The 27,037-nt window shown below is 37.5% G+C and overlaps 4 protein-coding genes across 8 annotated transcripts in view; 2 read left to right on the forward strand and 2 right to left on the reverse strand.

Moving 5' to 3' along the window:
* LOC105281541 (protein crumbs) overlaps nt 1-14,120 on the forward strand; it is a 91,960-nt gene extending 77,840 nt beyond the window's left edge. For 3 of the 5 annotated variants that reach the window (XM_026972905.1, XM_026972908.1, XM_026972907.1), the window contains 11 exons: nt 1,227-1,498; nt 2,216-2,618; nt 2,930-2,947; nt 3,026-3,502; nt 3,733-4,479; nt 5,665-6,487; nt 6,735-7,107; nt 8,980-9,295; nt 9,627-9,947; nt 10,309-10,401; nt 11,601-14,120. In XM_026972905.1, coding sequence (XP_026828706.1) covers nt 1,227-1,498; nt 2,216-2,618; nt 2,930-2,947; nt 3,026-3,502; nt 3,733-4,479; nt 5,665-6,487; nt 6,735-7,107; nt 8,980-9,295; nt 9,627-9,947; nt 10,309-10,401; nt 11,601-11,828 — 4,071 coding nt within the window. In that variant the 3' untranslated portion in view covers nt 11,829-14,120. The remainder of the gene's footprint in view (nt 1-1,226; nt 1,499-2,215; nt 2,619-2,929; nt 2,948-3,025; nt 3,503-3,732; nt 4,480-5,664; nt 6,488-6,734; nt 7,108-8,979; nt 9,296-9,626; nt 9,948-10,308; nt 10,402-11,600) is intronic. The other 2 variants (XM_026972906.1, XM_026972909.1) reach the window with 1 other exon arrangement.
* Nucleotides 14,117-16,348, reverse strand: LOC105281540 (endonuclease G, mitochondrial). Its single transcript, XM_011342825.3, has 5 exons — nt 15,950-16,348; nt 15,429-15,622; nt 15,028-15,264; nt 14,681-14,861; nt 14,117-14,412 (listed from the first exon to the last, which is right to left on the reverse strand). Exons 1-5 carry the CDS (start codon nt 16,220-16,222, stop codon nt 14,314-14,316), a joined length of 984 nt encoding a protein of 327 aa, XP_011341127.1. The 5' UTR covers nt 16,223-16,348; the 3' UTR covers nt 14,117-14,313.
* Nucleotides 16,349-18,702: 2,354 nt separating this feature from the next.
* On the reverse strand, nt 18,703-23,426 carry LOC105286003 (cell cycle checkpoint control protein RAD9A). The gene is made up of 6 exons (XM_026973140.1): nt 23,223-23,426; nt 22,486-22,688; nt 22,261-22,425; nt 21,712-21,868; nt 21,357-21,534; nt 18,703-19,825 (listed from the first exon to the last, which is right to left on the reverse strand). Exons 1-6 carry the CDS (start codon nt 23,254-23,256, stop codon nt 19,117-19,119), a joined length of 1,446 nt encoding a protein of 481 aa, XP_026828941.1. The 5' UTR covers nt 23,257-23,426; the 3' UTR covers nt 18,703-19,116.
* Nucleotides 23,427-24,872: 1,446 nt separating this feature from the next.
* On the forward strand, nt 24,873-26,763 carry LOC105285999 (vacuolar protein sorting-associated protein 29). The gene is made up of 4 exons (XM_011350602.3): nt 24,873-25,113; nt 25,647-25,838; nt 25,984-26,219; nt 26,403-26,763. Exons 1-4 carry the CDS (start codon nt 25,111-25,113, stop codon nt 26,518-26,520), a joined length of 549 nt encoding a protein of 182 aa, XP_011348904.1. The 5' UTR covers nt 24,873-25,110; the 3' UTR covers nt 26,521-26,763.
* The last annotated feature ends 274 nt before the right edge of the window (nt 26,764-27,037 follow it).

Raw genomic sequence — 27,037 nt, forward strand, 5'->3', positions numbered from 1 at the left:
TTTGTTTCACAACCTTTGTCCATCTTGTCACGCAACTGGAAGATTCCATTCTCCCAGAACTTCTTAGGTTTCTCGGCGAAAAACTCCTCAAGGTGGTTTTTTATGTCGATCAAAGAGTTGAAGTTCCTGCCGCTAAGAGAATTTTGCAAAGACCTAAATAAGTGAAAGTCTGAAGGTGCAATGTCTGGTGAATACGGTGGGTGAGGTGGCACATCCCAGCCAAACTCCAACAATTTTTGTCGGGTAGTCAAAGAAACATGAGGTCTGGCATTGTCCTGATGGAACACGACGCCCTTCCTATCAGCTAATTCTGGACGTTTTTCCTGAATCGCTGTCTTTAATTCGTCCGGTTGCGAGCAGTACTTATCTGCATTTATCGTTTGGTTGTGTGGTAGGAGCTCATAATATAGGATTCCTTTCCAATCCCACCAGACACAGAGCATGACTTTTTTTGGACGAAGGCCGGCTTTCGGAGTGGTTAATGCTGGTTCATTTCGCTTACCCCAGGATCTTTTTCGTTCTACATTGTTGTAAATGATCCATTTTTCGTCACCCGTCACTAATTGCTTCAAAAATGGTACGTTTTCGTTGCGCTTGTACGGCGAGTCGCAGATGGAAATGCGATCCATTAAATTTTTTTCGGCCAAATTATGCGGAACCCATACATCATAGCGACTTACGTAACCAAGCTTCACTACATGATCGTGGACAGTGGTTTTCGATATTTTCAGTATCTCTGCTAATTCACGTGTCGTGTAGCGCGGGTTATTCTCGATCAGTGTCTTGATTTGGTCATCATCAGTAGTAGAGGGTCTGCCCGAGCGTTCTTGGTCTTTAAGGTTAAAATCACCAGCTCTAAACTTAGCGAACCACTTACGTACGGTTCTTTCAGCTAAAGCGCCTTCTCCGTAAACAGAACATATCGAATTTGTTGCTTGTGAGGCATTTTTGCCTTTCCGGTAATAGAAAAGCATCAAGTGTCTAAAATGTTCTTTGTTTTCTTCCATCTTCAAAAGAGTACAAAACTGACACGAATCAATTTATCTGAAACAACTTGTTTCCTAAAGATGCGTTGAAATGTCACCTTTAAGCATATGTATATAAATCGTATGTTTTCAATAACATTGATATATTCAGACATGTTCCAACGCCATCTATTAAAAATCGGCACGAACTTTCCGGACGACCCAATAATTTAAATGTTTTCTCCAATTCTGGATTTTAAGGGCTCGCGTTGTGAGAAGAACATCGACGAGTGTTTGTCGCAACCGTGCGTGAACGGCGGACTCTGTTTGGACGATGTCAAGAACTACAAGTGTCAGTGCTACGTCGGCTACACCGGCAGAAACTGCGAGGTGGACGTGAACGAGTGCGAAAGCTCTCCCTGTCAGTACAATGGTACTTGCCTTGAGCGTTCGAATAGGGAACTGTACAAGAGCGAAGCCGTGAATTTACCCGCGATCTTTACCCAGGAATTTAATTACGCTAACGCCAGCGGGTAAGTTTTCAAATAAATCCTATAATCGATATCTTTGAACTTCTTTTCGTATTTCCGTCTCCTTAAATTTAATTATATGGATTCTATTTTCTTTACTTCTTAATTTGTAATAGATAACTTGATGAGATATTGATTGTTGAGAACATAAATTTTACGAATAAATTATATATATAATATTAAATGTTAAATTGTATATTTTTTGCAATTCTCTATCTAGTTCTCTTTACAACTCCCCCAATTTTGATTTTGCTGTAACAGATCAAAGTTATTTTAATTATTTTTTATTTTGCCATTAATCTCGAGCAAATTTAGTTTAAAATGTAATTAAAAATGTAATTAATATAATATAATATACCCAGATAACATTTTTTGCTAAAGCAAAGTAGTGTAATCTATTTGCTGGCAATTATTGCTGTCATGTTGCTATAATAATGACAGAAATTAACTTTTGCCACACTTTTGTTGACATAATGCCATAATTATATATTTTTCACCGCAACTGTTGCCCCAAAGGTGCTGTAAAGTTGCTGTTTTCGTGTTTCTTTGCTACCAATATTGAAACAAATGAGTACTCACCTTGTTGCCATTTTGTTTGCAACATTTCTGAGCAAATTCTTAGCAAAATACTTGCAAAATGTTACGTGGGTATATATAACGTTGAGATATTTTATATGCCTTGTTCTGTATGAAATAACTAAGTTTTCGGAATTTCGATAGATACGAATGCCTCTGCGTGCAAGGCGTTACCGGCAAAAATTGCGAGGTGAACATCAACGAGTGCGACAGTAATCCTTGCGGACCGGGCACCTGCATGGATCGTATCGGCGGTTACACCTGCGAATGCAACGAGGGTTATGAAGGCGATCACTGCCAGCATGAGATCGACGAGTGCAAAAGATACAACCCCTGCGAACACGGGGCATGCACCGACGGCAGGGCGGACTACTTTTGTACCTGCGAGCCGGAATACGGTGGCAAAAACTGTTCGGTGAGACTGATCGGCTGCCAGGGTAACGCCTGCCAGAACGGCGGTACCTGTTGGCCCTATCTGGTTGACGAGACAATTCACAAGTTCAACTGCACTTGTCCCAACGGCTACCACGGTGAAGTTTGTGATCACGTGAGTGTTTATTGTTAGCAAAAGAAAAAGACCTCGACACACACATTAACATTAAATCTCTTGCACGATCTTTAGACTAATTTCAACTAAATTATTGCGCAATGGAAAAGAGATAATACTATCTTTCCGACATTTCACGTACGCTGAACATCTTTATAACGTCGAGCAAATTTTTAAATAGTTAATAATTTTCACTTTTCCATCATTCACCTAACTTCTCCAACTTCGTAAATCAAAGTCATTCGTTGTGAAGCACTAAAATTTCCACACACTCACGCTTAATTATGCTTTATCGCCTTTACCCGTTGAAGCGCTCGGTGCATAATAAGGTGCGTAAACGTGCTGGCACGCTATCAAAGTGACAATCTCACGAACAGTTGCTTAAATTGAATTGGGCAAATTTACAGGTGACGACAATGTCTCTGAGTGGCAGCTCGTACGTCCTGGTGAACACTACGCGCGACGAGGGCTACGACATCCAGTTCCGCTTCAGAACAACGTTGCCAAATGGTCTGCTAGCCATCGGCAAAGGCGTGACCATCTACATTCTTCAGCTGGTGAACGGCAAGCTCAACATACACTCGAGTATACTCAATAAGTGGGACGGAGTCTTTGTTGGCAGCGGTTTAAACGACTCCAAGTGGCAAAAGGCCTTCGTTGCCATCAATGCCACTCATCTTGTTCTCTCGGCCAACGAGGAGCAGACTATCTATCCAATCAGCCCCAACGAAGGCTCCAACTCATCGAATCACACGTCCTTCCCCACAACCTATGTAGGCGGCAGCCACATCAGCTCTTTGAGTTTCTTGAGAAGATTGTCCCGCCTACCCTCCTTCACTTTCTTCGTTGGCTGCATGGAGGACGTCGTTATCAATGGCGAATGGGTATTTATAATTGGATGGAGTTTCTGATTTTACGAGTGTTTCGTGGATATTATCACACTTAATCTTTAAACTCTAAAATCATTAAAGTCTTTCCGTAAATTTTATTTTTAAAAATTAAGATTTGCATTAACAGTTTACATGGCGATGTTTCAATCTTCCAGATTTTCTTAAAAGTTAATTAAATCTTCTGAAATTCTCGCAACATTGTTCAGTCTGCAAATTTATTTCAGGTTTATTCCGGTACCACGTCGAAAACTGTGTACATGGAGGATGTAGAACCGGGCTGTCCTCGTGAGGCACAGTGCTCGCCAAATCCCTGCAGGAACGGCGGCCACTGCACCGACCGCTGGCGCGATTTCTACTGCAAATGCGAGCGTCCCTATCTCGGTCACACCTGTCAATACAACATGACCGCCGCCACTTTCAGTTACGAGAACATCACAAATGGCTACGTAACCGTAAGAGTCAGCGATGCGGCCAGACGGACCGTCAGCTCGGTCGCCGACATTTCTATGTTCATTCGCACACGGGAAAGCCGCGGTGACATCTTCTATTTGGGCACGGAACCGGATCCGCAGGGCGATCCGAAGGAGAAGACGTACATAGCGGCGCAGTTGGAAGGTGGAGAACTGCTCGTGAGGATTCAATTCAACGGCACGGAGGCCTATACCGTTGGTGGCGTGAAACTTAACGATGGAAACAACCATTTGATCCAAGTGGCGAGGAACGTCACTCTCGTTCAAGTGAAAATCAACGGCACCGAGTACTTCCGCAAGACCATTAGCGCCACTGGTGATTTGAACGTGACGATTCTCTATCTGGGAGGCCTACCACAAGCATCGCGATATATCCGTCAAGTCGATAGCAGGCAGATGGAGGTGCACCAGTCACCGCAAGTGAATTTCAAAGGCGTCATTCAGGATGTGCAGATATCAAACGGCACGAGAACCATGGTCGTAGAATTCTTTCCGCTGAAAGTAAGCAAAAATCCTGCTTAATTCTTAATTTATGGCATTGTTTCTTTCTATCTCTTTCTTCAATATACAGGGTGTCCCATTTTATATTTGTCAGTAAAATATTTCGATACGACGTCGTTTCAGAGAAAAATGTTTGAGACAAAAGTTATATGGCTTCGAGGGGGCAAGATGATGATATTCTCAATTTAATTGTAGATGGCGCCACTTTCGAGATTTCATCATGGCGGCCATTTTTTTAAATGGAAGTCGATTTTTCTCTCTAAGTGAAAGTTGTAGCTGATAATGAGACGAATACAACGGTTTTTTGTTTTTTGAAATTGGACCATTTTTCAGTGAGTTACAGCGTTCCAAAGTATACTGTTTTATAATTTAAGTATACACATAAACCAAATCTTGTATCGAAAACTTTATAGTAAATCAAGCACCCCAATTGTGAGAGGCAAGGGGACTCACATTAATAAAGCACCCCGAAGGGAACAGAAACCTACTACGCCACGCCGTTGTTCCTGGGTAGCGCTAAAAGTAGGATAGTTGATAGAACGGTACACTTTGGGTAATGCAAATGCCGGCAGTATTGTAACTTGTAGTTCTCATAACTCGAATAATATTTAACGAAAAAATACTTTATTATAGTGTTTTGAAAAGCTCTCGAGGTAAGCTACAAGACTGTATAATGAGACATAAAGAGATCCATTAAAAAAAAAGTTAACCTTCACATAAACCTTGACAGGTGCACCCAAGGTCAAATCAGTGGCAGCATCTTATGTCCCCCTTGAAGTCATAAAACTTTTGTAAGAAACATTTTTCGATACAAGATTTGGTTTATGTGTATACTTAAATTATAAAACAGTATACTTTGGAACGCTGTAACTCACTGAAAAATGGTCCAATTTCAAAAAACAAAAAACCGTTGTATTCGTCTCATTATCAGCTACAACTTTCACTTAGAGAGAAAAATCGACTTCCATTTAAAAAAATGGCCGCCATGATGAAATCTCGAAAGTGGCGCCATCTACAATTAAATTGAGAATATCATCATCTTGCCCCCTCGAAGCCATATAACTTTTGTCTCAAACATTTTTCTCTGAAACGACGTCGTATCGAAATATTTTACTGACAAATATAAAATGGGACACCCTGTATATTTAAGCGATTCACATTTTATTTCTTCTTATAACCTTTCAGGCACACGACATTCCCACGCTGATCCAATTCGGCAACGTTTCCTTCGACCACGAGAAAGTCCTCGAGGGCGTGGTATCGGACGACGTGTGCGTGAGTAGCCCGTGCAATCATAATGGCACATGCCACGTGACGTGGAATGACTTCCGGTGCCAGTGCCCGCGCGGCTATACCGGCAAAACCTGTCAAGAAATGGAGTTCTGTCAGCTGCAGGACTGCCCGAGCGGCTCGCGCTGTCAGAATCTCGACGATGGCTACGAGTGCATTGCCAACGCGACTTTCGACGGTGTCTCCACGGCGTTTACGTACGTGTACGACCGCACCGACGGCACCGCGAATGCCAGCGACTCGGCTCTGGACACCATCGAGATCACCTATCGATCCAACACCGGTGGCACGCTGCTCCACATGGCGCCCCACGTGGGCGACCAACACTTCACCGTGTCCGTTTTGAAGGATACCATCACTGTGTCCTGGAGACTCGATCTGGAGAACGAGGACCTCGTTACCTTCAGCAAGGCTCAACCTGACGGGAACTGGACCTCGTTGCTCATCAGGCTGAACAATAATTCGGTGGAGTGCGGTTTCACCAATCCTACCGAGGAATCGTTCCGCGTGAGCTCGAATTTCAACTTCCGCCTGTGGTACGACCTCCTGGTAACGGGAACGGTCACTCTGGGCGGACTATCCAGCGTCTTGTCTGATAGGCACAGTTACGTTACTGTCGGATCCAAACAAGAGAGAAGAAACGGAATCGAGGGGAACAGCGTGGATTATAATGAGCACAGACTGACGACCGCCGTACCGCCGCATAGCATGATGTCAGGTAGAAGTGGTACTTCAATTCAAAGTTTAAAAATTAATTAAATCTTCTGAACTAGCTTTATAATTAGTTTTCAAAGAGTTGCAACAAATTATTTCTTATATCTTATTTAATATTCATTATTTCTTATTTCAAACACATCAACATAGTTTTTGGGGAACGAGAAAGGACGCAAATCATCACACTCTTTCTACACTCTTTATTTATTCTTTATTTGTTCTATCATTTACTCTTTTTTTTTAATCTGCAGGAGAGCCCTTCAAAGGCTGTTTGGGCGAGGTGCGTATCGGCAGCATGCTGCTACATTACTTTACGTACGAGGAAGTCTACCAGAACGCGAATTTCACTCCGTTGGAGTTCCTGGCGTTGCAAGGCAAAGATAATGCTACACATCGCAACAACATCGGCTGTCAGCTGTGCTTCGACACAGATTGCAAGAATGACGGCTACTGCTTTGACAAGGCCAACAGTTACGTGTGCGAGTGCCCCGCTGGCTACGCCGAAGATGATTGTTCCTTCAATATCGACGAATGCGTGGACAACAAGTGTCAGAACGGTGCGACTTGCGTCGACGGCATCGCTAATTACACTTGCGTTTGCAACAATGGCTGGCAGGGATGGCTGTTAGTATCTTTCTCTTTAAATCTAAATGTCATGCGCGAAAAGAAGTATTTAATTTCATTATTCTGAATATATAAATTATACAAATTATATTATTCTTAACGCGCCACGGATTTACCGCGTCATTAATTCGGATTCGGGACTCGGATTTTAGATCGGACGATCACAGAAGTCGAACTAAAGGCACGAAACTGACGAATGCGTTTTCGTTGATTGACAAGTAGAGACTATTTAATAGACTAAACATGTAAAAAATTATTCTACAGTCTTGCTCGAACCGTCCCATACAGCACCGATTAATACAGAAAGCTTTCAGGAAGGTTTTAAAATCATTTCAAGATTTCACATTTCATATGCAACATTTCTGAAAGGATTCCGCAATAAGTCATATGAAATGTTGCAACAGAAATGTTTCTAAAACCTACCACATGCAATAAATTTGAAAAAATGTGAATATTGTAAAAAGTAAAATTATATATATATATACCTAGACCAAGTATTCGATCTTTAGTGAAGCTAACCAGTTGACACAAAAATGCATTATCTTCACGTATCCTTTTTTTCTTTCAAATATAAGTGTTGGTTGAACAGAGAATTATATATCTATATAATTCTTTCCTTTTAACCAACTATTTGGAGGAAGAAAAAGGAAAATATATAATATAAGAATGGCTCTTTGTCAATGTGCCAACAATTCACGCTTTTTAAAGGGAAACTTGGTGAATACTTGGTTTAGCTATGTATGTGTATATCTATATATCTTATGTATATAGATATATATGCATATCTATATACATCTTATATATATTATGTATTTTTTTCATTAAGCATATTTCAGAAATCATATTTATTGTATTAATTAGATTGCAAATATTAAATAAAAACGTACAATAAAAATAATAAATACATTTTATATATAATTTTTATTATAACTTTTTAGTATTTGCAATCTTCTGAATACTCGTATAATAAATTTAAATATAATTTCTGAAGTATTTTCAATTGATTTTAATAGGAGCTTTGTAATTTGTGTGCAACATCATAGGAAAGTTTCAAAATTATTTCAATTAACCTTTAGTAATGTATCAAAAAGATTTCAGCTATTTTAATAATCTTTCGGCAATATTTCAGAAAGGTTGCAGATTGATCTATACCTTTCAGCAACCTTTCTATAAGGTTTTGAATGCAAGTGTCGCGGACATTTTGCTATTCCGGAGTTGTCTCATAACTGTTGCAGGAACATTTTGCAATGTTTATGAGATGCTTTCATCTGTCAGATGAAATACTTCTGAAATATTTCTGAAATGTTTTCGTGCTGTATGGGGTTCATCAGCTTCGACTCGACACTCACCGAGTCGATCTCTCGCGCGGATCATCACGATCGGGAACGGGGTTTTCGCACAAACTATCTGTTCTGATCGCTAACGATCACTCGCTTTGAACCATCCAATAAGAAGCTGAGATTCGACATTATGCTCATATAAAGTCGAGCGGAATGTTACCGTCCAAAACACTCGATAATATCGTTTGTCCTGAAAGAGCTTTTCGTTTTCCTGTTGTTATCGAAGGTTTCAGAGGTTTCAGCCGATTTTGAAGAATACAAACTATAAGAACAAATTTCCGTTATTGGTTTTGTATCTGACGATCAAGAAATCAAGAAATTCTTCAATTGTAATCAATGTAAAAAGGCTTCAATTTTTACAGTCGGGCTGTGAAACTCTGTAAGACTTCCTAAGAACATCTTTATCGCTTTATCATGTGAAATGATCGTACACTGTTCTCGTAATAAGAATCTCTGTAAATACACAAGATTAAAAGAGCGTCTTTCACGAAGGGATTACGACACTTTCTTATCGATTGTTATCTGATTACAGATGCGACAGCGACATCAACGAGTGCGTAACACTGAGTCCATGCCAGCACGATGGCGTGTGCGTGAACTTGCCAGGCCTGTTCAGGTGCGAGTGCCCAGACCAGTTCACTGGTCAGCTGTGCGAGAGCTTCCGTCTGATCACTTGCGAGAACGAACCGTGCAAGAACAGCGCGACCTGCGTGGATGTGCCGGACCCAAAGACCAGCTACAATTTTACCTGCAATTGCATGCCCGGCTACGACGGTCCAATTTGCGACACGCCCTACTGCATTCGCAAAAAGTGTCAGAACGGCGGTAGATGCGACTTCCTGTATCAGGTAATTCATTGTCTCTTCAAATCCAAGAACGTTTGGGTTCCATAATTGTTCAAATTCTCAGATTAGAGTTTCCTCACCTTCGAATCCAACAATTTTTAATTTTTAGATTTTTGCTGCACTTTTATTAATTGCGATTGTCAAACTGCAAAACATCTTAGGTTTCCAAAATTCTTACGAACATCGCGTTCCTAAACATTCGAATCTTCCGATTCTCAAGACGTCTCAAATCTCTAAATTCCTTGATTCTTCGATTTTCTGGATCATTTAATTACTGTTAAACTATTATACTTTACTATTAAATTTAATTAACAATTGTTATTATGTAAAACAGAGTGCACCGAAGTGCACTTGCGCTCTCGGCTACTCTGGCATGTACTGTGAAACAAACATTGATGATTGCGCGCCCGATTCTGAGAGCAACGTGCCCTGCAAGAACGACGGCAAGTGCTACGACGGCGTTAACAGCTTTACGTGCGATTGTGAGGGCACCGGGTACACCGGTCCTGATTGCTCCATCGACGTGGATGAGTGTATGATTCAGGACATCGATTGTGGACACGGCCACTGCAAAAATCTTCCTGGAACCTACCAGTGCGTTTGCGAACCCGGTTATTGCGGCTACAATTGCGGCATGGTGAATCCCTGTCAGGAGGTGAGTCTTTTGATCTCTCCGGTGAAATGACAAAGGAGTTAACGGGAAATAATAATTACAAGAGATTTTTAAAGAATTATAAAATTTCAATCAATAAACAATAATAGATGAAAAATTCAATATAAATTGATAAATAAATTATTAGATGAATATTAAATTAATAGAAGATATATCGAAGATTTAATATAACAAGACTGAGAGAAAGATATAAATAGAAAGTAAGCAAAGTTGAAAATTCAGAGTTCTGTAAAATTGTAATAATATAGATTAAAATAAATGGTATACAATATACGTGCATAATATTCATTTATATTTTATTTTTAATTAATTCTAATAATATTCCTGTTCTGACTGTGTCCAGGGTTATTGTCGAAACGGTGGCACCTGTACGTGTGCCGATGATGGTTACCTGTGTGAATGCACTCTTGAATACACGGGACAAAATTGTACAAAGGTAAGATAAAACTTTCAAACAGAAAATTAGCTCATGTACGCAAGATACGGAGATATCTAGTGATAACTCAGTGGGAACACATGGGATTTATCAGTGCATTACCAGTACACGTCATATGATACAGTAGCATACAGATATCTGAATTAGAAGCAAATATTCGTCACTCGCAAACAAGGTTTATTAAATAAATATTAAAATCATTTCGTAATAATCAGTTTTATCTGTGTCGAAATATTCTATGTTATATTCTCTCTCTGTGTATTTATCAAAATCTTAGAGAATGTTCGAATATTTTGTTATAACTTGAGAATTTCTTTATTTTAATTTATATACATAATAGTTTCGTAATAATCAGTTTTATCTGTGTCGAAATATTCTGTTATATTCTCTCTCTGTGTATTTATCAAAATCTTAGAGAATGTTCGAATATTTTGTTATAAATCGAGAATTTCTTTATTTTAATTTATATACATAATAGTTTCGTAATAATCAGTTTTATCTGTGTCGAAATATTCTGTTATATTCTCTCTCTGTGTATTTATCAAAATCTTAGAGAATGTTCGAATATTTTGTTATAACTTGAGAATTTCTTTATTTTAATTTATATACATAATAGTTTCGTAATAATCAGTTTTATCTGTGTCGAAATATTCTGTTATATTCTCTCTCTGTGTATTTATCAAAATCTTAGAGAATGTTCGAATATTTTGTTATAACTTGAGAATTTCTTTATTTTAATTTATATACATAATAATTTCGTAATAATCAGTTTTATCTGTGTCGAAATATTCTATGTTATATTCTCTCTCTGTGTATTTATCAAAATCTTAGAGAATGTTCGAATATTTTGTTATAACTTGAGAATTTCTTTATTTTAATTTATATACATAATAGTTTCGTAATAATCAGTTTTATCTGTGTCGAAATATTCTGTTATATTCTCTCTCTGTGTATTTATCAAAATCTTAGAGAATGTTCGAATATTTTGTTATAACTTGAGAATTTCTTTATTTTAATTTATATACATAATAATTTCGTAATAATCAGTTTTATCTGTGTCGAAATATTCTATGTTATATTCTCTCTCTGTGTATTTATCAAAATCTTAGAGAATGTTCGAATATTTTGTTATAAATCGAGAATTTCTTTATTTTAATTTATATACATAATAGTTAATAAAAATATCTATATTTTTCCAGCGGAAACATTCACTGGGCAGTCAAGCTCTCGATGTAGCCGTGATCGTGGGTCCAATTGTGGGTTGTTTCCTCCTCATCGCTATCGGCTCTCTCATAGCGCTGTTCATGATGGCCAGGAAGAAGCGCGCGACACGCGGCACATATAGTCCGAGTGCTCAAGAATTCAGCAATCCGCGGGTGGAGATGGACAACGTAATGAAGCCTCCACCAGAGGAGAGATTGATTTAATCGATCGACGATCGGAGAGACGTTACTAGGCTTACTGCGAATGAACCCCGATGCGGAACAGCGGAAAGTTTCCGTACATCGAGGATTATTTGCATGGCCCAGTCTCCCAGAAACGTGATCACCGCGAAGTCTTTCGACTGAGAGAACACGTGGATCATTAGCGCGACGATGCTTGCTCGATGAACGCAAGAGTCGACATGAAACGATTATTTATCGTACCTTCTAGTCCTCGCTGCTTCATTTTCGCAAAGAATAGGCGAATTGGAAAAGGATTCAATTGAAACGCAAATTATTCGTGCGGGATTTTTTAAACAATAAACTTCCATAAAACTCGTTTGCAATTCGTCTATTGCTTGCAGAGCATAATCGTCAAAGATTCCAAGATTAAATTTAACGATACACATTTCTGCAAATAAAAAAAAAAAGACGTTTCTCATGGCAAATTTGTCGAAGAAGAATAAATATCGATTAAGTAGCGAACTCGGAGACTTGGCATTACGTTGAGACAAACATTGGGAACAACGGTTTGCCTCGAAGTTTTCCCAGCAAATTTATGTACTTCCTCGTGGCTGCAAAATGTATAGAGTGTCCCAAAGAAACCTACGTTGTGCGTACGAGGATCTGTTCAATAATTTAAACTGTTCAAAAAGTAAAGATCTCTTCAATTCTTTAATTGTATCCAAGGGACCAACGACGATATCTGTTGACATTCGAGCAATTCCAAATCCAAGGGTCCAAGAATTTTCGATTCAAGAATTCAACAAAAGCACATTTAAGAATTTGATGATCTTTGAATGATAGGATATTATTATAGATAATTACGAAGGGAAGGATCTATTGGGATACCCTATATAAATGACGCGTGTAATAATAGATTCGTATAGGTTTATGACGAAGTGTACTTAAAGCTCTCAGAAGTGTCCTTAAGACGTTAGCAATACTCGAAGGAGGCAAATCCGAGCAAACAGACCCGTCCATTTTAGTGCCTAATCTATCATACTTAAAGAGATATTATTTATAAGCACGCAGTAGCGAAGGAAGAAGAAAAGAAGGAGTAAACAAGAAAACATTCCACGAAGCGTTTAAGAACGTGCTAGATCTCCGAAAATAATGCATAATGTTCTTACGTCTGCGAAAAGATAGACGAATTAAAAGAAACTCGTGGAAACTCGACTTTTGCGAATTCGAACTTCTAATTCTCAAGTACCGGATTAATTATAAAATTGCATAATCCTATTTTATTATTTTTTATTCCATTTTTATATATTTTCACTTGCAATTCTTCCTTTAAGTTACAAAATTTTAATCAAATTTCCCCTTTAATATTGTCCCCTTCCTGCTCGCATTAATTCCTTTGGATGCTATTTCCAACATTTTCTATTTTTAATTGTGATCATTATCAGATTTTATTAATTACCTCTTTTCTAATTTATATTCTTCTTAACTTGATTTTTCGTGTGCGTGTATGCATAATGAAAGTCGCTTTTAATTCGCCTATTTACGCGTGTGTATTACATACACTGGAGCCCTAAATGTCATTAGGCAGCGACATTTCGACTTACTACAAAGAGATGATATCGTTGAGCTTTTTCGGCGCGAGCAAGAGAGAATTGCTTACCCGTGCAGGAAAAGATCGCGCGCCTGTTAATTTTGTACATAGATATTAGTTCGTAAAGCAGGAAGATTATTATCGACTTTATCATACTTAAGATTTTATATGACTCTTAGGTAATAATATCGAACGTATTAATCGGTACGTAATCATATTTACTACCACGACCAAAGTAGCGACGAGGCGATATTACATTATAGAATCATGCTCTGTAAAAAGCATCTCGCGACTTTGTAAGCATCTGAGTTTTTCATATACGAAGCACTTGTTCGTAAGACTGAATTTTCAGCGTGAAATGAGAAAAATGAATGGGTGACGGGAGATCAAAAAGGTAGATTGTATTCGAGAGCTATACAAATTAAATTATCTATCCTCCCACTTTTCTAATTATCACTTTATTATATAGAAACACGCAAAACTGTATAAGAATTGCCTCGAATTGACATTTTCTTTTCTCATTTTTTGGAGAATGTTACCGTGTAAAATTATTGTTATACCTATTTTGCGATAAGTACGTCTTAAATCTTTGAAGAGTGGAGAGAACACGTAGTAGATTTTTGCGCGAGCGTTTTACTCAATATGATCGTAAGGATACGCAATACAACGTTATTACGTAAGTAAGTTTAGCGACTCCAAGCGAAAATAATTAAATGTACAAAATCAATAAAAACACGTAATATTTAATAAACTGTTATTATCTTTTTGTCACTTCGATAAAATACAGTTGAGCTAAAACAACTTCAATTAAAACAAAGGGTATATAAGATCATGATAAAACTTCTAAAATTATGTACAATAAAATTAATCGAAACTTAAAAGTATACTCAGTGGCAATCAAGAATTAAGATTCTTCTATTGAGCAAATTGTCAAAATCAGCGTACGCTCTTGCCGTTCACCTTGCTCAGTCTATCGCGTGATATTTTGTCGAAGAATAAAAGTCCAGCTGCACGTTCGACGCTCTCTGGTGGCACCTGTTAAAATATAATGTACATATAAGTTTATTACCTTATTATATCTTCAGTGATTTATTCAGAACTTATATTACTTCATTTGTTGCACTAATTATAATGTATCAATTAATATGCTTTTCGTTACATATCCAATTAACATTACATTATATCAATAATTTGGTTACATTGTAACATTGTATGATTTTGACTTAATGACATACTTTTTCCAATTTAAATATTTCTTTCATAATTTGTGATTTTTTAAAATAACCTTTAAGAATAATGATACCTGGAAGTTGGTGAGTGGCGCGTTATCGTCGATCGGTGTGTTTGGCATCACGAAAGCTTCCATCTCCAACTTGCCCTCCTTGGTCTCGCAGACAACCACCTTGTAAAAGTGCGTGGGTACTGCCACGTGATTCGCGCCTATCACTTCGTAACGCACGTACTTTTTTCCGTTTGCTTCTTTCCTGCCAGCAGGATGAAACAAAGCTTTAATAAGTTAACCAATTAAATTGAGAAAAAAACAGCTTCTAAAAATGTGAATCTATTGCAAAGCATCCTGCAGAACATTCTGTAACGAGCAGACAGACAAGTCGCGAAACAAGAATAGAGATTGTGAAGAAATAAACGCACTTTGGAAGATACAGCGGTCCCGTGCACACGTAAACATCCTTATAGGTTTTCGTTAATTTTCTAACATATTTCTCCAATCTGTTCCAAGAGTCTCTGTTGAAACCCACGCCAACCTGTGGTGCCATATTGGAGAGGAAGAAGGTTTGCTCCATGTGCTTCTGTTCTACCTTGTGATTACCAGCCGCGGCCAGGTGACCACGATCATAGCCACTTCCCTTGTAATCCATATTCTCTGACCTGTTGATTGTGCCAACAAGATTAAAAAGAACCAATTAGTTTCAAGAAATTAAATTACTTGCTAAGCGATTAAAAAAATTAAGCCATCAGTGTTGGCGTATCTCTTTTTGCTGTTCTTAAATTCTTTAAATGATTTTAGGAAGGCTCCCTGCTCGTTTGCTTACCTGAAGAAGGGATGTATACTCGGGTCAGGCTTGAACTCACATTTCGAACGCTCCACCTCGTTATTGTACTGCAGTTTCTCCTTGGTCAAGTGTTCAAAGACCCAGTGAGCGACTCGGTTCCGTCTATCGTACGATAGCACAAAGTCCTCGTACGACCTGACATGATCCAATCCGGGAAAACCAAATTTCATAATCTGCCGCAATATTACCAATGTCCAGTAGAGCCATTAGACTACTTATGATGCTACAATTTAGCAGAATTTCTATAGGTTGTTAAATTATTCAACATCACACATCGCATTGCATTTGGTGTCACTAAATATTATTGAATTGTTTATTACACATGTAAGTGAGTGCGTCATCTATTTCTTTACCATCAAATCATTCGTTGCATACAATTAAATTATTAAATGAGAAACTGTTTGTTATTTAGTGTCACTAAATTAGTCGCTTTTGACTGGATTAATTTGGAGGATTAATTGACTCTCTTTTTTTTAAATATAAAACATCACATTAATTACCTCCGACACTCTCGTGGCGGCGGACGACAGTTTCGAGCCCATTTCGAGATTCCTTTCAGCGGGTGTCACGGCGGTAGCGGCCGAAATTGTGCCATACAGAGGCAAACCCGGCATGTTACGTGTTCGCGCGATTGACAACATACTCGTTCCATTGTCTTCCTGACTCTCGCCTCGCCTCTGTTCCGAATACTTGCCTAAATACCACCCTCCTAGGCCTACACTGACCAGGGTGGTGAGATTATACGCCGCTCGTTTTACACTGTTCATGTTCATATTTCTTTCACGTTTCGTTCAAGTTACATCTGCGAAATGAGCAACTGTGTTCCACACGCGTAAACACGCGTTTACGCAAAGAGGTTAGGAACTAACCGACCGACGCGAAGTGAGGAAGGGAACTGACCATGTGCTAGCCATCGATGTATCGATGTCTACCTCACGTGATATGCACAGTAGTTCGATATGCTTTGAAATGTCACTTCCCGTTTTTATAACATTGCCTAGAGTTCTCTGCTATTGAAAATACCGTAAACTCGGAAATGAAAAAGTTCTAGCTCGTAGAAATTTTTTCTTTTTCCGAGAAGTTCTGAGTTGTTGAAATCATTATTTATTATATTGCCTAGAGTTCTCTGCTATTGAAAATACCGTAAACTCGGAAATGAAAAAGTTCTAGCTCGTAGAAATTTTTTCTTTTCCGAGAAGTTCTGAGTTAATGATATCATTATTTTTTATATTGCCTAGAGTTCTCTGCTATTGAAAATACCGTAAACTCGGAAATGAAAAAGTTCTAGCTCGTAGAAATTTTTTCTTTTCCGAGAAGTTCTGAGTTGATGATATCATTATTTTTTATATTGCCTAGAGTTCTCTGCTATTGAAAATACCGTAAACTCGGAAATGAAAAAGTTCTAGCTCGTAGAAATTTTTTCTTTTTCCGAGAAGTTCTGAGTTGTTGAAATCATTATTTATTATATTGCCTAGAGTTCTCTGCTATTGAAAATACCGTAAACTCGGAAATGAAAAAGTTCTAGCTCGTAGAAATTTTTTCTTTTTCCGAGAAGTTCTGAGTTGTTGAAATCATTATTTATTATATTGCCTAGAGTTCTCTGCTATTGAAAATACCGTAAACTCGGAAATGAAAAAGTTCTAGCTCGTAGAAATTTTTTCTTTTCCGAGAAGTTCTGAGTTGATGATATCATTATTTTTTATATTGCCTAGAGTTCTCTGCTATTGAAAATACCGTAAACTCGGAAATGAAAAAGTTCTAGCCCGTAGAAATTTTTTCTTTTCCGAGAAGTTCTGAGTTGATGATATCATTATTTTTTTATCTTGCCTAGAGTTCTCTGCTATTGAAAATACCGTAAACTCGGAAATGAAAAAGTTCTAGCTCGTAGAAATTTTTTCTTTTTCCGAGAAGTTCTGAGTTGTTGAAATCATTATTTTTTATATTGCCTAGAGTTCTCTGCTATTGAAAATACCGTAAACTCTGAAATGAAAAAGTTCTAGCCCGTAGAAATTTTTTCTTGTCCGAGTTCTGAGTTGATGATATCATTATTTTTTTATCTTGCCTAGAGTTCTCTGCTATTGAAAATACCGTAAATTCAGAAATGAAAAAGTTCTAGCCCGTAGAAATTTTTTCTTTTCCGAGAAGTTCTGAGTTGATGATATCATTATTTTTTATATTGCCTAGAGTTCTCTGCTATTGAAAATACCGTAAACTCGGAAATGAAAAAGTTCTAGCTCGTAGAAATTTTTTCTTTTTCCGAGAAGTTCTGAGTTGATGATATCATTATTTTTTATATTGCCTAGAGTTCTCTGCTATTGAAAATACCGTAAACTCGGAAATGAAAAAGTTCTAGCCCGTAGAAATTTTTTCTTTTCCGAGAAGTTCTGAGTTGATGATATCATTATTTTGTATATTGCCTAGAGTTCTCTGCTATTGAAAATACCGTAAACTCGGAAATGAAAAAGTTCTAGCTCGTAGAAATTTTTTCTTTTTCCGAGAAGTTCTGAGTTGTTGAAATCATTATTTTTTATATCGCCTAGAGTTTTCTGCTATTGAAAATACCGTAAACTCGGAAATGAAAAAGTTCTAGCCCGTAGAAATGTTTTCTTTTCCGAGAAGTTCTGAGTTGTTGATATCATTATTTTTTATATCGCCTAGAGTTCTCTGCTATTGAAAATACCGTAAACTCGGAAATGAAAAAGTTCTAGCTCGTAGAAATTTTTTCTTTTTCCGAGAAGTTCTGAGTTGTTGAAATCATTATTTATTATATTGCCTAGAGTTCTCTGCTATTGAAAATACCGTAAACTCGGAAATGAAAAAGTTCTAGCCCGTAGCCCTATTCTAAAAAGGCGTTAAAGGTGTTATTTATTTCATCATGTTTCATCAATACAAATTTGACAGAATTGACAGCTGCCGTTTTCACGTTCCTAAAAAATAATAAATTAATATAACCGCACTGACAGCCACTATGACATTCTGACATTCGCAACACAAAGTTCAAGTCACGCGAAGTTCGAGCCAAGCGAGAGAACCAATCAGCGTCGCGGAAAAGAGGCCTCAATTCGATAAAAAAGAACTTCACGATGTTAACACGCCTTTTTAGAATAGGAATAGGACTTCGGTTTTTTAAGGAATTAATAATAAATATTTTAATTTGATAATATATATTGTTTAGATTGAAATTATTTTATTAATTTATATTAAATTATTATAAATATTCGCTAGTAGCAAAATGTTACCGTTACACGTTAGATATTGTAGAAAATCGTTCTTTATTTATATCTCTTTATTTATAAAATCTTTACAAACGAAATTTCTTATTTACAGTGAAAGATCTACGTTGAAAATACAATTCTTCTTTAAATGTATACGCTATGTGCTGCAGTGTACAATGTCGACAGATCTAGCTTTACAAATCATGTTTCTTTATAAGACAGATCTTTAAGATCAGTATGTGTAAAAGAAAACAATTTATAATTTGAAGAATTGTGGACCTGATATCAAAAGTATCAAAAATAATTCTCGTATAAATTCTGAATCATTCTTCTAACACCTAATTTTAACACTGAATTTCAAATAAAAGCTTCAACCATGTAAATATTGTTCTAATTTGTATTTACATCGAAAGTTCCATCATAAAAACTCTCAGATCTCCTAAATAAATACTTTAGTCGCTATTATTCTCATCGGAATCATCTACCAGAATAATGTCGTGACCAGGCAACATACGGGGATCGAAAGTACTTTGAAAACACTTCTGAAACACCACCCTGGCTCTCTTGGCAACCGCACGTGGCGGCGGTGAACGTGGTACGTTCTCTTCCAAATCGACACACCTATCTGCTCTCTCTTTCTCCTTGAAACTCTCGTCATCGCTCGTCGACTTCCGCTTCGTGATGCTGGAAAATACCGTGCTCACCAACCTTTGTTGATCCTCCGAGATCCTGCTGTTGCTCGTCCGGGACGTCGTGCTGGCAGGACTCAACGCGAAGAGGCGACTCTGTCCCGACTGCCTTTGATTCCTCTCCTGAATATTATTTGCAGAATTATTCGCTTCTGTTTCCCTGAAAAGCGTGCTCGTGGAGGCACCCGCGGTTTGGTCGAATCGGTTTTCCGTCAGATTGATCTCCTCAACTGGCATATCCCTGAATGTACTGTTAATCGCAGGTTTGGCAGTGGCAGTAGATTTCTTTGTCCGACTTGTGGAAGCTTTGCTACCACGTCTGGAAACGCCTCTCGAAGAAGCGTTTCTCTTTCGAACGGGTTGCATCGGTCTGATTGAAGTTAAGTCCGATTGGCTGTCAAGGTCCGGATTCAGAGTCGATAGTAACAAATTCGCCTCAAGGATCTGGTTCTTCAACGCGAGCAGCATTGGTCTGAAAAATATTACACATATAAGATCAAGAATTTATTCAAGTATGATTGTCATAAAGAGATTATATTATAAATTATAATGCAAAATGGAGCATATATTGTACAAATCGTATCGACACAATCATTTTAATACTAAACTTTTTATATTAACATATAATTATTGGGTCATTAAGTATGAAACTTTACAAATAGAACATAAACTTTTGCATTTTTTGGCACATGGACATGATTTATTTTCAATCGAAGTATGCGCCCATGTTATCTACACACTTCTGCCATTTTAGTGGTAGTTGGTCTATGCCTCTACTATAGAAGCCAGGAGTACGGGAATCGATGAAGTCGCGGAAGGCTGTTTCGACTGCCTGTTGAAAATTGAAGAACTTTCCCACCAACAAGTTGTCCAAATTCCGGAAGAAGTGATAGTCGGTAGGTGCTAGAATATGGTGGATGACGGAGAGTTTCCAATTCCAACTCCTGTAGCTTTGCCACGGTCAGTCGTGCAGTGTGCGGTCGAGCATTATCATGCAACAGGATTGGCATTGACCGATTGACCAATTTCGGTTGTTTAATAGCAAGTTGTTGCATCATTTCGTCCAGTTGCTTGCGATATACTTCAGCCGTTATCGATGTACCAGGTTTCATAAAGTTGTAGTAGAAAACACCTGACCTGGACCACCAAACGGTCACCATAAGCTTCTTCTGTGTAATGTTGGGTTTCGCGTGATGTCTCGGTGGTTCAACAGCGTTCAACCACTGATGTGAGCGTTTACGATTGTCGTAGAGTATCCACTTTTCATCGCAGGTGACAATTCGATTAAAAAAAGATTCATTTTTGTGACGGGAAAGCAAAGAAAGTGAAGCCTCTAGACGTTGCGCCTGCTGCGCATCGGTCAATTCGTGCGGGACCCATTTGTCCAACTTCTTTATCTTACCAATTGCAGCTAAATGAACCAATATGGTGGGTATGGAAACATTGAATATCGATGCCAATTCACGTGTACTTTGAGATGGATCGGACTCTACTACGGCTCTCAAGTGATCATTATCCACCTTCGTCTTTGGTCTTCCACGTGGCTCATTAGCGAGGCTGAAATCTCCATCTCTGAAGTTTTTGAACCAATTGCCCACCGTTGCTTTAGTAGTTGAACCTTCACCAAATACAGCGTTGATATTACGAGCTGTCTCCGACACTGTGGTTCCACGGCGGAACTCATATTCATAAATCACACGAATTTTGGACTTTTCCATAGTTCTATAAAAAAGAATCCACCAATAAAACTAATGAAGATATTTGAAGAAACAAATATGACATTTGAAGAGCGAGCATACATCTATCACACTAACCTAACCTGATACTGACGTCTGGCGCCAAATTTGAGGTAACAAATGTTAAAGATGGCGCTTTTACATTTGTAAAGTTTCATACTTAATGACCCAATAATAATAGATTTTATTTTATTATATTAATAATTATTAATTTCTTTTATATAATGCAATTATTTATGTATGTAATAGCGAAGGAGCTTGAGATACCTTCCCGCTGTTTCAAAATGCACACTAACTGGAACTCCTACGTTCTCGCTGAAGGTGAGTAGTGATCTGAGCTCCTTCAGACAAAACGTAATGCTCGTTTGGCTGTTCTCGCTTACTGTGTAACGCTCGAACTCTCCAATGCCGAGAGCCAGTTGCGTGCGCGTAGTGTTCGCCATGACTGCAGAAATAAAACCATCCAAAAATACAATAGATGAATAGATACTCAGATGCAGCAGCTCATCAAGAAATCATCAATGATTTCTATTATGTCTTTCTCGGAAAACAATAATTTAATGGATATTACGATGTTTGAAATTTCAGATTTGTATGCAAAAACTCATGCACTTGGTTTCACCTAACGCGTCGTCCACGTAGTTCCTGAGCAGCAACTTCTGCGCCGTTAACTCGAGCGTTATTTCGAACAAGTTCTGTGGGAAGTTTTGCAGCGCATCCATGAACGTTCGAGCGCGCGACATCAGTTCATTGGTCATACCGCTCTTCGTGTAAGATGCCTATTCAACACACAGTTATTAAAGGGCAATCAATACTTCAAACCTCATGAAACTTTAATCTCCAAAAATGTGAACACGAACAGTGTAAAACGAGCGACGAATAATCTCACCACCCTCTATAGGCCTAGGAGGGATTTAGGCAAGTATTCAGAACAAAGGCGAGGCGAGAGGAAGACAATGGACGAGTCTATTGTCAACGACGCGTATATGCAACATATTATACATAATTTCTCCACAATATAGAAAACATGTGAACTTATTATCTTTTCTAATAATTTTTAATGACAAAGCTAATTCGACTTTCTTGCAATGTTAAACTTAAAGCTTTAAAAATCTGTAAAGCTACATTCCAAGGATTTGAAAGCAACACAAAAAAAATATTTTCAGTGTACTTGCAACTTTTCAGAATCCAGGATGGGCGACAAGTAGGACTTGTTGACACCGTTCTTGTATTTCAAAATAAATATCAGATCACAGGCGTCCACTTCTAAGCAAATATGACAAGTCTCCACTTGTTTGTCCAGTGTGTGTGCGGACTTGAAGACAGTCATGGCACTCTACAAAGAAAGTACAACATATATAAACTAATAATGTTAAGAATAAAAGAAACAACTTACTCTCATGGAGATTTTACACCTCTGTGCTTCTTCGTTTTCAAGGTCTCCAAGAGTATAGTAGGAGAAGAAAGTCTTTTGGAACGTAAAGTCACAATATGCCGACTTTGCCATGTTGATCGCGCGAAAGGAGATGGATTCCTGCAGTGGGTTCACGTACATCTCATCCCCAATCTTTGCCAGTGTGTGTATCGCTCTTGCCAAGACTGCGCAAACCAGAAAATATTAATAAAACAACGGGAGATTTTGAATTGCTAATCTAAAATTTGCAGAATATACTAAATTTCCAGACAACCTTAGAACAAGATAAAAATTTTGCACATGTTTGTAAGTGATAAATATAAATAACATTGATAAAACGCACAACAGTAAAAGATAATTACGTGAGCTTGATAGCGATTAATACTTTTTGCCAGGGTTGTAAACCGGAGCAAAAATACGCTCTTTGGATTATATTTGTCTGTTTTAATTAACTCCTTTTTAAATAAAGAAACCGCTCCACAACCGGTTTTTTGTGCTCCGGTTTGCTACCGGAGCGTTTTACAATATAATCAAAAACGGTTCGCTCCGGATCGGAACGATTTTATAATTCAAATTTTCATCCGTTCTCTTGGAACGTATAAACTTCAACGGTTCGATTCGGTTTACAACCCTGCTTTTTGCACTGTAAAATATCATAACCACTTTATAACCTAAATTAATACGATCCAGAAAAAAAATAAATTAATACGAAAACATACCCTTGACATTTCCTCCAGGTATGACGCATTTCATATCGGCGATCCTTTTGGTCCACGCACGACAGATATTCACAAAACGCGAAAGTTTTCTTAACCTAAATAATTCTCCAAGAAAACTGCACAGCAGAAATCCATAATCGTTCGCGCGATGTCACAAGCGCATGATGAACTTGAGATTCTCGAGGCAATTCTTACGTCATAGACGATGTAATATGAAAGATTCACTATGATAAACTAAAAACTATATGATTATAGCAGAAACCTGAGAGCGGCCACCAGCCTCCTGACGTTTGGCGCCGCCTGACAAAGTCGACGTGAACTAGTTCGTTACGCTCGGTAATGATACATGATTCGTGTCCAACCTATTCACAAGGAAGCTTTCCCATGTAAACTACTTTCGAACGAGTCATAGTGCGTTCGAAAGGGAAGGTAAAAATATTAATGTCGTGTTCGAGGGTTTGGGTGTATGAGCCTTGGTTTCGGAGAAATTTACATCTAAAAGTGAGCATTTTCCAGCGGTACGGAAAGTACCATAAATAGCTACAATTCGGTGTGAAGCGCGGTGGTCCAGTGGCTAAGCGCGAGACTCGTATTTTGCCATCCGCGCAAGTTGGGTTCGAGACCGAGTTGTGATAATTTTTTTTTTCGGATTTTTGTTTCTTTGTGTTTGCATTATATTTTTTTATTATGTACATAATAAATCATTATTTACATAATATTTTGGAGGTATACGTATATAATGAGACATAAACATATACATTTAACATTTGTAAACTTTTTATTTATTTATATAGTTTGTATACTGTCGAGTGTTTATTTATTATAAAATTCTGACATGACCGTACAGTGTTGCGGATGGAAAATTTATATAAAAGCATAAAAAACATAAATGCTTTTATATAAATTTTCATCCGCAACGCTGTACAGTTATAGGCACAGAGGTTGTGACACTTTTTTTTAATGAGTCAGAATTTTATAATAAATAAACACTCGACAGTATACAAACTATATAAATAAATAAAAAGTTTACAAATGTTAAATGTATATGTTTATGTCTCATTATACATATACGTATACCTCCAAAATATAATAAAACATAATAAATCATTATTTACATAATAAAAAAATATAATGCAAACACAAAGAAACAAAAATCCGAAGAAAAAAAATTATCACACTCGGTCTCGAACCCAACTTGCGCGGATGGCAAAACACTAGTCTCGCGCTTAGCCACTAGACCACCGCACTTCACGCCGAATCGTAGCTATTTATGGTATTTTCAGTACCGCTGGAAAATGCTCACTTTTAGATGTAAATTTCTCCGAAACCAAGGCTCATACACCCAAACCCTCGAACACGACATTAATATTTTTACCTTCCCTTTCGAACGCGCTATGACTCGTTCGAAAGTAGAGTTTACATGGGAAAGCTTCCTTGTGAATAGTTTGGACACGAATCATGTATCATTACCGAGCGTAACGAACTAGTTCACGTCGACTTTGTCAGGCGGCGCGTCGAACGTCAGGAAATGTGCCCGTGGAGGCTGGTGGCCGCTCTCAGGTTTCTCTCTGATTATAGTGTAATAAGAATAATTCCAAACTTTACGCGTATATTTTAAATAAAATATTATAAAAATATATTTGTGATTCATATTTAATTATTAAATTCAGATTTTGAGTTGAAATTGAATTTAAATAAAGGAAGTGCATGTCGATTGATTCGAAGCGAGTTTCGATATCGAGTCTCGATCGCGTACCGCTACTGTCATGTACACTTCCGGTATTGTGTTTGACGTTTCTGTCCTGTCTGTGCTTTATTATAATAATTATTGATACTGAGAGATTACAAACATCCGATATACCAGCGTAAGGATTTAATTAAGGGAATCATGGTAATATGCAATTAATAATAATTAAAATTTAGCTAAAACCTGAAAATTACTGATTTCGTTCGATTAATAATTTAACCTCAAAGTAACAAGAACTAACTTTTTTAACTATCTTACTTTATGATTATGTTAGTCATAGGGTGCGTTCGGGGAGACGCTATTTTAGCGCTATGTAGCGCTGAAAATCTATAGTATACGTGACATGACTATAGAGTTTTAGCGCTGATAGTGAGCTCCCCGACACAGCCATAGTTTCCCTGACATTATTTTTACTAAGTTCAGAAAGCTTTCTATAATAGAACTCATGTTTTCTTTTATTTTGTATTATTATTTATTCTCTACGAGCAAAAATTTAAATTTTATCTAAATGTCAAATTTTTCCCATGTTTTATATCTAAATATGTACTAAATATGTATATATGTACAAAAAACTATTAATTACTTAATATATGATATTATAGAAAGAGAGACTTTTAAAATTTTTTCACTCTTAAAATTATTTTGTTCAAAGATGCATAACCAAAAGAACTTTGCAGCTTGTCTTGGTGCTGGGTGACTTACACATTCCACACAGATGTAGCAGCCTTCCGAGTAAATTCAAGAAGCTGTTGGTGCCAGGTAGAATACAACATATTTTGTGTACAGGAAACCTTTGTACAAAGGAATCCTACGACTATCTCAAAACGCTAGCTAGCGATGTGCACGTAGTCAGAGGAGATTTCGACGAGGTACGCATCACTCTAGAAAGTTTCTTTAATTATTACGTATAATTAAACCTAAGTATAATTACCCGATGAAATGGAAAATATATAAGTAAGATATGATAATTATATGGCGAGAGTATATTGAATGCAAGAACTTTGTTGGTTGTAGAACTTGAATTATCCAGAACAGAAAGTGGTCACTGTGGGCCAGTTCAGAATAGGACTTTCCCATGGGCACCAGGTAGTACCATGGGGTGATCCTGAATCCTTAGCATTGATACAGAGGCAGTTGGATGTCGACATTCTCATATCCGGACACACGCATAAGTTCGAAGCGTATGAGCACGAAAATAAGTTCTACATCAATCCTGGATCAGCTACTGGAGCTTACAATCCCTTGGACACGTAAGTTTCTTTAAAAAAGATATAAAAAATATGTATGGATATTTTCCTTTAAAAATTTCTTTCTTCTGAGATAATTCTTCGATGTGTATACGTGGAAATATATTTATGCGTATAAATATATATATAAAGAGCAAGAAAAGCTTGTATTTAATATAAGATCAATTTTTCATATCTGTTTTTCAGATCTGTTATACCATCGTTCGTGCTGATGGATATTCAAAGCTCAACAGTGGTCACTTACGTGTATCAATTGGTCGGTGACGAAGTCAAAGTCGAAAGAATCGAGTACAAGAAGAGTTAGAGCTGGAGTCCCTCATGATATGGACGTCTATCTATGGATCATGCACGTAAATCAACACAAGTGCAACCGCGTGTTTACGAACATTTAATATCTAGACGGCAATCCGCATTGGATCAATTTATGAATTAGCATTTAAACATAAAATGCATATAATTATTGCGTTGTAAATAAAATGATATTCGTATCGTGTATCAAGTAAGTTCTCTCACGAATGTAAAAATGAGTTAATAGAAATAATAATGTGAAAAAATTGAACAATGAAAGATTATTCGACCATTGATTGGCGAGCTCACTTTATTTATTAATGTGACGTTTCGACCAAGGTTTCTGGTCCTTATCAAACCGTGTGTAGATTACATTAATAGTTTCGTCAACAATATTTGAAATATGGACGCATTGTGGGCGCAAAAGTCGTTAATTTCAAACTGAAAACCAAACCACATATTTAATGAACTATTATAATATCTATGAACATTAAAATCCTGTACTTACAATTGCACGTCACTAATTAAAAACA

The sequence above is a fragment of the Ooceraea biroi genome, chromosome 10 (assembly GCF_003672135.1).
Source record: "Ooceraea biroi isolate clonal line C1 chromosome 10, Obir_v5.4, whole genome shotgun sequence".
Lineage (NCBI taxonomy): Eukaryota > Metazoa > Arthropoda > Insecta > Hymenoptera > Formicidae > Ooceraea > Ooceraea biroi.